The following is an 11,169-nucleotide window of genomic DNA, read 5'->3' on the forward strand; positions in this document are numbered from 1 at the left end:
TCACAGGTATTACCAGGGCCCCATATTCCACCCTGCAATGTCCAGGTGATCAGCCACTTGTTGGCCTGGATAGCCCTGCCTGGAGTAAGGACTCACTTTCCTGAGTACCATATTTACCTAATTATTTTCATTGGGCAATTATAAAATCCATTGCATTCTTTCTTGGACATTGGAGTTTACATTTGCTGCCAGCCTGAGCCCTGGCCTCCCATTTGTTCCCATTAACTCAGGGCCGAAAGAATGAGCGGTAGGCCCCAACAGACTGGGGCCTGGATTCTGAGCATTCTAGTGCAACTGGCTGGGGCTTGGGTGCACGTTTTAAAGGCCGAAACTACATTTCCCCCTTTGAAAATATGGCTCTACGGATGCAGGGAGGAGGCCTGTTAATTGATGCCAATGGACTCCCAGTACCCCCGGCATCTCCCTGAGATTGCAGCCTCCATGTCAGGCAGGCCAGCAGCTAACTATGTACAGGAGTGGGGGAAGTGAGAGTGGAGAGCCGACCTGTTGGGCATTCATTGCTCTCGGAAAGCTCTCCAAGCACTCGTATTCCCCAGAGGGTTGCAAGACAGGCTCTGTTTTCAGTAATGAATCAGACTTTTTTTTTTTTTAATGTTCCAAACATCCTATCTTCCCCCTACAAACCAGTGCACTCCCAGGAGCCAGGATGCGACCGAACAGCCACAAAGCCTGCAGCTGGCTGTGGCCTCCCAGCAAGCTGCCCCCAACCCCCAATCTGAACAGGGTTGATCTGCAAGGCACTTGGGATACTGAGCATCACTTGAGCCAGCTTGGGCCTGTCTCTGACAGTCTCTTTCCCCTCTCCAGGATTAGGTTTCTGGCTCAAAGATAAAATCATCTGCTATCAGTAAATTCTCTGGCCCTTCTTTTAACCCATAATACATGTTGTTGTCCTCCTCTTCCACACTCTGTCTCTCTCCTGATTCTGCTGCCTTTGAGCCAGGACCTGAAACCAATGCAAACAGTCTTGCCGAGGCAGTCGCAGACAGGTAGTTCTGGGGTAGGGCCGGTGTTTGCTCCTGGCTTGGATGCCACCTTTCCGCCAGCGGTGAATCAATCAGGGCAAAATCTTCATAGCAAGGAAGTTCAGACCTGAGCTTCTGGGTGTATCCCTGTGGTGGGAGTGGATTCCTCAGGGAGCTGGTGGATCCCCCCAGAAACAGGCTGCTGGAGGTGGATCCCTCGGAAGAGGGAAGGTCAGTGTCCTCCAGGAAGGAAGCCAGTGGTGCTGCACTATGGGACCTCTCTGATGGGCTGAAAATGGCATAAAGGTACATTGAAGGGCACGGATTCACTTACTAGCTGGTTTCTGTGCTGCTGTTTCCCTGTTTTGTGTTTTGGCCGTGGGGTTTACAGTAAATCAAGCTGAGCAGATGCTCGCTGGGTTGATGGTGTTCCTTTCGCCAGCTGACTTGTGCCTGGTTTTCCTAATGATGCCATTCTGTTTATTTCCCCTCCCCATTGTGGATCTCAGCTGCCACTAGCCAGGTGAGGCTCTGACACCATATGGACAGGGAGCCCAGTGCCTCCATTATGGTAGCTGCCCATCCCTCCTCCTCTCTTTCATCTGCTGTGCAGCAACTTCCAAGGAGAATGTCACTGTGTCCTTTGACAGCCTCCTTGCTGTAAATCCTGGCACAGACCTAATCAGACTCTGGTGGCTCTCCTGCCAGTGGTTCCTGGAGAACAGAGAGCTCAGAGCTCCTTTCATCACCCAGGAGATAGGTCTACTGTGAGCCGCTAACTGCCTATCTAGAAATAGTTTAAGCAGACCAAGAGCATGTCAGAAGGCAATGACCCAGCTAACCTCCCCATGCCATTTCAGTCGGCTATGATACTCTTCACCTCTCATCCTAAACAGTTGCATAGTGTTGCTTATGGACAAGTTAAAAAGCCACCATGTTCTACCCCAGAGATGACTGCATTCCAGCAAGGGGGCCAACTGAGTCCTACATCAATAGTTCATACAATCAGTCAGTAACTTTTGTAAAGCAATTTGGGGATCGACATGATTTATTGTTCTGACAATTCTAATCCAGGTTCTTACACTGAGCCCAACACCATGGCATCTGAACGCCTCACTTGAAGTCTTTAAATAAAGAAGTAGTTAGGTCTCCCGTTGCCTGAAATTCTGAACTGGGAACATGGATTTACTCTGAGGAATGACATTTGTTTATTGAGATGTATACCAGTGTAAGGAAGTTGCCTTCCCCAATCAGATTTTGGAAGTGATTTGATCAGGTCTGCTACAAATAATTTGGATAAAAAGGCACACAATAGTATGCCAAACTTTGATTAAAAGTTCCCAAAGAGAACATAATTTAAATAATTAATATTAACTAAATACCAGCTGATTACAGCAAGAGAGGGAGCTAGATTCAGGGTTCAGTCTAATGATGATTTCAATGAACATATGCCCTGAAATAATATTCAATGCCTGAGAGCTCTGTGCTGATCCAGGGGTTTGCCATCATGGACCCCTGTGTAGGACCCAGCTGGGATGCTAAGGGGCCCAAACCCTATTGGCAATCAGTATTTGGGAAATAATTACTATTTTTGCTTTAAAACAGGGTAGTGAAACCATGCAATGCCCCAGGAAGGTTAGGAAAGGCCAAAATCCTGCAGTTAATCATGCATGGGGTGATTGTCAAAGGCACAAATGGGGACCTGGCTGCCCAACTGTCCTTGGTGCATTTGAAAACCTTCCCCTTTCCAAAAAAACACCCCTTCCTTTGTCTTCAGTGGGTGCTGGCACAGGCTCTCATGAGGCCAGAGCTGAGTCGGGGGCTGTTTTTCATATTTAAGGGGCTAGAGAAAGCCCGTTGCATTAGCCTTGAATTGTGTGTTTGGGAGAGGAGAGGCTAGTTAGGCCCATGTGAACTCAGAATGTCCTAAATTGCCTGAATGGATTCAATCCAGTTGTAGAACTCTGCGTGAAGCGTCTGACAAGCAAGTTCATGCCCCGTCATTCGTTCGGTTCTCCTACAGAGACATTTGCCAGGCACCAGGCACTGTGGTCCTGCTGGCCCACACAGCTCTCTGGCTTCACAACCACAACAGCTGAGCAGGAAACCAGTCACCATGACCCTTTTGCTGCTGAGCCTCCACCTCCCGTGATGTGCTGCTGTCACATGTCACTAGTCTCCTGATGGGCCGGGGATGATGGGATGTGCCCAGAATATCCAGCATCACAGCAGAGCACCCTACCTGCCCTGGACTTCGCTGCTTCCTACCTGCATTGCAGCTGTTTACATTGCAATAGCTCCCAGGATGCCCACATGAGAGCCTCTCACACCAAACGGCTACAAACAGCAGTCTAGGTGTTTGAATCATAGAATATCAGGGTTGGAAGGGACCTCAGAAGATCATCTAGTCCAACCCCCTGCTCAAAGCAGGGCCAATCCCCAATTTTTGCCCCAGATCCCTAAATGGCCCCCTCAAGGATTGAACTCACAACCCTGGGTTGAGGAGGCCAATGCTCAAACCACTGAGCTATCCCTCCCCAACGGCTGGAGCCCGGGCTCTGAAACCGGGTGAGGCAGGGAGGGACTTGGAGCCAGGGCGCCAGCCTGAGCCCGAACGCTTACACTGCTGTTTGTAGCCCGCCGTAGCATAAGCTCGAGGTTCTGAGACTCAGTGCCATGGGTTATTTTCCCCCAGTGTAGACATGCCCATAGAAAGAGACAGTCCCCGTCCCAAAATGCGTACGGGTACCTGCAGCATCCAGCAGCGCAGCGGGCACGTCCCGGTTAGATGTATCAAGCGGGAAGGATTTGATCACCGTGTCTGCTGCCTATTTCTTGTCTGTTCTTATGTCTGTAATGAGTGAATCTCCATAACAGCAACTTTACTGCCCTTTGGACTCCTCTATAGCAGAGCCTCAGGGTCACCTACCTGCTGATTGTTGCTGTGACCACTTGGGGCGCTGGATCTCTGCAGGTTTCTCCATTGCTCTCTGAGATCCGGTGGACCTCGGCCTTGGCCTGTATAAAGGGATGGGGACATCCTCTTGTCTTGAGCTCACAGTCACCTAGGAGTGGGGCCGTTTGAATCCCCAGACACTCCACAGAGCCTTTTGCTTTCCTCTGGATCTGTTCATAAGATGGCAGGCTTTTCTCATAGACATTAGCTTCTTCCTGGCTGGTGTAGGGAGTCTGGGAGCTGGGTGAGGGAGAAAGAGGGGAAGGGATGCTATTAAATTCTGCCATTTAACTGGATTCCAATAGTTTCTGCTTAGACGCAGGAATTTTATCATTTGCTGAGAAGGAAACGAATAAAATGCCACAAAAGGGAAGAGCAGCACGTTCATGTCACATTGAGGGGATTTGTATTGGAGAGGGGCCATACCCAGATCCCCACATCTGAACTCCCCAGACACTGGGGAGCTTTGGATCCAGCCCATAGTGACCAGCGGTCACCCCCAGCCGAGAGGCATTGAAATTCACTATTGGTCTTAGTCTAGTTCCTACTGAGAGAGCCTGCAGTATATCCCTGCTGCTGTCGATGGCAGTTTGATGTGGGGGATTCAGTGGGGGGTTGGCTAGGAAGGGACTGAAATCAGTGCGACAGCTAGCTAGGAAAGGACTGCAGGGTCAGGTCACACTACCCTCCCTTCCTCCACACCACTGTTGGCAGCCTCATCAGAGAGAAGCCATGGAAGAACATGGAAACAGAGTCCTCTGTTCCAGAACAAGCTGCTGCTTTTTTTTCCCCTCAGCTTACTAATTTTTTTTTCCAGACAAAATATTTTTAGCCCTCCCTCGTGCCAGGGTTTTCAGACCCTGACCTCGTCCCCCGAGGCACACAGATAACCTTGTGTACAAGCAAAGGCGCTCATTAAAAACCAGATTGCAAACTGTTGAGCTGAGGCTGAGAGCCTGGGGTCTTTCCAACATACCAGCTCTTCTCCGGAATTTCATTTTCTATCGAAACGGCAGGCTTGTGTGACAGGAACTTCTCGGACTCCGTCTCCATGGGGACAAACGTTATCTGGGAGGGAAGAAAAAAAGAGGGATGAATCATTCCTCTGAATGGAACAAAGAGGGTGAATCTCCTGCAATGGAGGAGGAGTTTTCCCTGGCATAGGGCTATCATTAACTCGTTCCCAGTGGTGAAATCACACTTTATTGGCACTTTAAGTAGGTATTTTTACATCCAAATCACTGCAAAGGAAGAGCTATCTAAGCCCCCACATCACATTTACAAAGAATAGACAATATGCAAGCTACTCCCCTGGCCAGGAAACTCGGGCTGATAAGAAGAACCACAACAGGGGCTCAAGCTTCAGAGGGGTAGCCGTGTTAGTCTGGATCTGTAAAAGTGGCAAAGAGTCCTGTGGCATCTTTTAGACTAACAGACGTATTGGAGCATGAGCTTTCGTGGGTGAATACCCACTTCATCGGATGCAACAGGGGCTCAGTCGTGCAAGGTCCTGAGTGTTCAGTGGTCCATGGAGCATACTCAGAACCTCAAGCCCGGCCAGGCTGGGACTCGATTATGTCACCAATAGTGCGCTCAGTCCTGCCATCCTGCTGGATGACATGGGCATTCTGCCTTCTGAGGTGCAGAGGAGACAGGTAGGGAAATGCCAACTCATTCCAAATGGAACTGAGAGCGTGCTTGTACTGGGCCAACTGGTGGGCCTGCAGGCTCTGAAGCACAAATCCCAGCAGGAGGTGCCAGCTTGGCCACTCTCAGCACCATCAGAAACTATGGCAGATCTTGAGGGGAGACAGGCCCCTTCAGAGACAAAGGAGCTCTTCAAGGGAGTCGGAGCTTCATCATAGACTTCAGTCTGAGGAGAAGCTGGGGGTTCCATAGCTTTTCCCCTCCCTTCAGGAGCCATGTTTGGTGGCCAAAGCTCTGGGGGATGAGAGGTAAGATTCTTCCCAGAGAGGGATGGATGTTTGAATGGGTTATTCCAGCCTAAGGCTGCAGTCCCGAAATGGAGACATCTGGGAAAGGATGGGCCCAACAGGTTGGATTCCCAGCATTCCCAATCCACGCCCCTACAGACTCTGAAGACTGGATCCAATTCTAAACTTCATGGCTGGCCTCTATCACTTTTATGGGCCAAACCAAAGCCCCAGAGCCAACCCCTCCACCCCCTGCCCCAACCTTCAGGAAGTCTGGATCCAGATCCAAATTCTGTAGTTTACAGGTCTCTCTTGGTGACACTAAAAAGGCCTAATTGCCAGCAATTAAAGACACCATATAATACAAAATTCTGGAGACGGATCCCTGTCACAGGTGAACCTTTCAGCTTATTGTGCTATAACTTCCAGTTCTGCCCTTTCCCCCCACCCCATGCTGTGTCTCAACATGCACTCTCAGAGGCCCAGATCTACTAATGAGCCATTCTGCGTCCCTGAGGGATTGTCCACACATACAGTGCTGCAGTGGCACTGCTGTACTGCTTAGCGAAGATGCTAGCTACGCCAACCGGAGACCTCCCATCGCTGTTGGTACTCCACCTCCTCAAGAGGCGGTAGCTACATTGACAGGAGAAGCCCTCCTCTCGACATAGCACCATCTACACCAGGAGTTTGGTCGGTATCCCTGCGTTGCTCAGGGACTCTAGACTACAGACATAAGGCTGTCTAGACCAAACCTAAATCTAACCCTATAGCTAATGTCTTGTTTCCATTGGGAAAATGGTGTTCTTAGATAGATGTTTCTTGAGGGAATGGGAGTTTAATTGTTTTACTGCCCTATCAACATTCTTTAACTAGGAGATTTTCCGAAGGGGGTTTTAATGACCCACCTAAGTCAAAGGGTTGGGGGTTGGGCATAGGTTCAACAGGGTCTAGGGGTTCTTTTTCCCTTAATCTGAACTGAATTTAAAACAACTTTATATAAAACTATCAGCCATCGATGAGAAATAAGTAAACGCTTCCCCCTCCCAACACCTCCTGGCTCTCTCCTGTACCTTTCACTTACACAGCTGTGTTGGTCTTTAGGCAAAAGATCAGTTCTTCCCCTACTCTACGAATTTCTTTCATGGTGTTGTCATGAATCTGTTCAATAAGCTGCTTGCATGAAAACATTTCTGTTGCCCCAGGTTGCCCCTCTGTTACATGTCTCCCAAAATAACTTGTTTCAAGAGTCCTGTTAAGCAAGATTTCAGAGTAGCAGCCGTGTTAGTCTGTATTCGCAAAAAGAAAAGGAGTACCCGTGGCACCTTAGAGACTAACAAATTTATTAGAGCATAAGCTTTCGTGAGCTACAGCTCACTTCATCGGATGCATTTGGTGGAAAAAGCAGAGGAGAGATTTATATACACACACACACGCAGAGAACATGAAACAATGGGTTTATCATACACACTGTAAGGAGAGTGATCACTTGCTTGTCACCATGAAAGGTTTTCCTCCTTTCCCCCCCCCTGCTGCTGGTGATGGCTTATCTTAAGTGATCACTCTCCTTACAGTTTTCAGAGTAGCAGCCGTGTTAGTCTGTATTCGCAAAAAGAAAAGGAGTACTTGTGGCACCTACAGTGTGTATGATAAACCCATTGTTTCATGTTCTCTGTGTGTGTGTGTGTATATAAATCTCTCCTCTGCTTTTTCCACCAAATGCATCCGATGAAGTGAGCTGTAGCTCACGAAAGCTTATGCTCTAATAAATTTGTTAGTCTCTAAGGTGCCACGGGTACTCCTTTTCTTTCTGTTAAGCAAGAGGAACCCTTTGGAAAGCAGACAGTGAAGACATCGGCTGAAAGCAGGGGAGGGAGCTCGCTCCTTATCCTTCAAGATCTGGCCACCATCTGCTCAACTTCCATTGGGGAGAGGAATGTGGATTTTGAGGGTCGCTTTCAAACAGTGACCCAGGGAAATGGATCAAGGCTTTCTTCATTCTTTGATTCCTGTTCATCATTTCACAGCAATGTTTTACACTGCAGCTGTCACTGAGAGGTATAGCAAAGGGCTTTGGATATACAGGATAGTTTCTTTTAAACGATTCCTTCTTTCATTACTAACAGGGATTCACTGCATTGCCCAGTGAAAGTCAGCACTGCTTTCAGTAAAGCATGAAGTGGTTTTATCCTTGGATCAGAGAAAAGAATGACACCCTTTCCAGCTTCCCCTGTGCCTGCTACACCTGTAACTCTCCAGAAACGGCAGCCAGCCTTCTCCGCTGTCTTAGCATCCTAAGGGTTAAAGCCAAACCTGGCAGAAAGCAGGCTCGTTGGAGATAGAAAAACAAAGTGAGTGTGTGTCCTTAGGGGGCATCTCCTCTTAGATATCAAGGAGCACTTTGAACGGCTGGAAGAGTTTACAGTTTTGTAACCCCAGTTAGATGTAATCCCCCTAACCCCTTCCAGGGACAGTGGCAATGTGTCTCTCCCCTTGCCCCATGCACAGAGATAATTGGAGGTGCTGTGGGTCATGTGGAGAAAGTAAGGCAGAAGAAGTATCATCCTCTCTTCCCTGCTCCACTCACAGCTGTTTCACGTATTTTTTCTTAAACCAACCCGAAGTTATGGTAACTTTTAAATGCCCCTTTGAAAGTTAGTCTGAATTGCCTGACTGTGGCAGAGGGCATCTTATGAAGCCCCTTGATGCTCCCAAGCCCCTCTCGAGGGAAGCAATACATTATACGCCCAGAAGAAATTGCCAGCCAGTCAATGGGACATATACACTCAGCAATATCCCAGAGCCAGCCACAAGCACTGACCGATGACAGATCAGCTGCCAAAGGAGAGAAGGAATGCTGGGCCAAGCCTTGCAGTGACTGTACAGTCATTACGAGTGGATATAATACTTTTCATCCCTGGGTCTCAAAGCACTTTGGCAGGAAGGGTAAGTACCATTATCCTCATTTTACTGATGGGGAAACTGAGGCACGGAGCAGTTAATTTACTTGCCCGTGGCTGCCCAGTGAGTCAGTAGCAGAGATGGGAATAGGACCCATGTCTCCTGGTCTGGTGCCTTAATCATTGCACCACCTTCCCCTAAGCAGGGCAGTTAGCTGTCTCAATGGGAATTTAAGCTATCAGCTACTATTGTTAAGCACCTGTGGATGGTTTTTGGCTCCCAAAGATGTCTTGCAGTGCCCCGCCCATAGCCCCCCTATGCCAGAGAGGCCGACTGAGAAAGCGCAGATAAGAGAATCGACCCTACCTTGGGATAGCACTGACACATGCTCCAGGTGATCCCCACTGCTATGGTTAAAACCCCCAGGGTGCAAAAGGTGATGTAGACCTGGGGCTTGTCCACACTCATGATGAACATCCCAATCATCACCAGGAAGAAGCCCAGCACTATGAGTCCGTAGCGGAAAGTTTTATCCTCAGCCATTGCAAACCACACAGGTAGAAACCAACTGCAGAGCGAGAATGCAGAGAGCGAGCCCGGGGCTGGGAGGGGACAGATGCCAGGGAGTCCCTTGCCTGTTTGTGTCCCAGCGAGCACTCCTCAGGTGCACAGCCAGGAGTGTGTTCCCAGAGGCTGCCAGGGCTGAGGATCAGCTGCACATTCAGACCAGTCCTGCCCAGGGCTGAGCCAGCCAGTTTTTAATGGGAGTGTAATGAATGCAAACAAGATCCCGAAATTCACAGTCCAGTGAAGCTGCCCAGTGCACTTCACTCTAACCTTCCCTCGAGGCACGTGGAGCTCAGGCTCCAGAACACCTTACCCAGGGAGTGCGAGTTGGAAAGGGAGAGTTCACAGGGGAGGGGGCAGAGATAAGGCTAACCATTGGGCACTTGCAGTAACCATCCCGTGCCTGGCTATACTAGCTGCTTGGTCTGGAGCTGGCTTGGTATTTTGGCAGAGGTGGGCAATCCAGCAGGCAGATGGGCAGTGCCTGTTTATTTTTCAGTGCTCTGTAAAGGGCACATCTACTGTAGGAAAATGAGTACCCCTCTGCACGACAGTCTAGGTATGATCTAGTATATTTAATCCTCTCTTGACACGGGGGATGGACTCGATGACCCCCTGAACTCCTTTCCAGACCTATTTTTCTATCAGGAGATGACAAGATGTCCCGTGTATGCCCATCCTTACACCAGTGCTCAGCAAGGGCTACTGATTCTCTTAGCGCAGACAAAGGCCACCAACAAAAAAGACCAGGCCCAGTTAGATTAATGACCCGATGTCGGATGTCACCAGATGCTACGGATGTCCAGTGCTGGTGAGCTGTACTGGAACCACATCGAAAAGAAAAGATAGAAAAGATCAGGCAGATGCCTTCCAGGCATATCATACAGCACGGTGTTCCTGAGCTCTGGGGATGTGTCTTTGCACCAATATGTTTGTAAGTGACTGAAAAGGAAATGATGTTGATTTATTACTTGTATTGAGATAGCACCTAGGAATGCCAATCTAGGGTCAGGGCCCCATCGTGCAAGGTGCTGTGCAGACACCTAAGAAAGAAGACAATCCTTGCCCCAAAGAGCTCACAGTTAGGCAGGATGCAACAGAATAATTCCTTGTTAGCACTGCAAACTCCATCCTTTTCTTGCAAGGACCACGAGCAAGGTCGCATGCCAGGCAGGACAGATGAATGTCTACCAGTGGCTATAAGGGAAATCGCACCGTGATGATTCCCCGTGAGCAAGAGCTTTGGATGTGTTTTGAAGGGATTCTGGCCGGAGCTGGTCAAAATATACTTTTTTGCAGAAAATTTTGGGGGGGGGATTATGGTTATTTGATTCTCGATGAAATTTCCCATTTATTGTAAAACAGAAACCTGAAATGTTGATTTTCAGAAAGTTTTAATTTTCAAAAAAACCTATTTCTAGTATAAATGTTCAGTGCTTTGGTAAAGCTTTTGCCAAAACTGTAAACTTTTCCTGAAAACTTTTTTCTTTCCAATTTTTTGATAAAATGACAGAAAACTTTAAATGTACACGTTTCAACCAACTATAGTGATGTGTCCTGCTGAGGAAACTATACTGAAAGAGCCCCTCAGAAATCCTTACAAGGAGATATCAATCACACCCATACAGTGAGGGATCACGTTTTTCTTTATCTGGTTCTTCATTCCTTGCCCTCTGCCTTCTTGCTGGGGTGCACCCTGCACTCAGCTGCCAATGACCATCATCTCCCTGCTCTCCAGGAGATGGGATTGGGACACCAGTGGTGATAAGCCTGGGCACTAGCCCAAAGTCAGGTGGAAGGAAAACTTTCCCCACAGCACAGTTCT

General features: G+C 48.6%; 1 protein-coding gene across 1 annotated transcript; it reads right to left on the reverse strand.

Moving 5' to 3' along the window:
• Positions 1-367: 367 nt before the first annotated feature.
• On the reverse strand, positions 368-9,562 carry BSND (barttin CLCNK type accessory subunit beta). Its single transcript, XM_038414394.2, has 4 exons — positions 9,144-9,562; positions 4,919-5,010; positions 3,916-4,182; positions 368-1,275 (listed from the first exon to the last, which is right to left on the reverse strand). The coding sequence occupies exons 1-4, from the start codon at positions 9,318-9,320 to the stop codon at positions 831-833; spliced, it is 981 nt and encodes a 326-aa protein (XP_038270322.1). The 5' UTR covers positions 9,321-9,562; the 3' UTR covers positions 368-830.
• Positions 9,563-11,169: the final 1,607 nt, after the last annotated feature.

The sequence above is a fragment of the Dermochelys coriacea genome, chromosome 8, assembly GCF_009764565.3.
Source record: "Dermochelys coriacea isolate rDerCor1 chromosome 8, rDerCor1.pri.v4, whole genome shotgun sequence".
Lineage (NCBI taxonomy): Eukaryota > Metazoa > Chordata > Testudines > Dermochelyidae > Dermochelys > Dermochelys coriacea.

Bases quoted from the DNA above. Each gene is read 5' to 3' on its own strand.
- BSND (XM_038414394.2), bottom strand. From the start codon at position 9,320: ATGGCTGAGGATAAAACTTTCCGCTACGGACTCATAGTGCTGGGCTTC. The intron at 5,011-9,143 runs GTAGGGTCGATT...CTTCCCTCCCAG, and splicing joins TGTGTCAGTGCTATCCCAAG to ATAACGTTTGTCCCCATGGA. The intron at 4,183-4,918 runs GTATGTTGGAAA...TCCCTCACCCAG, and splicing joins GAAATTCCGGAGAAGAGCTG to CTCCCAGACTCCCTACACCA.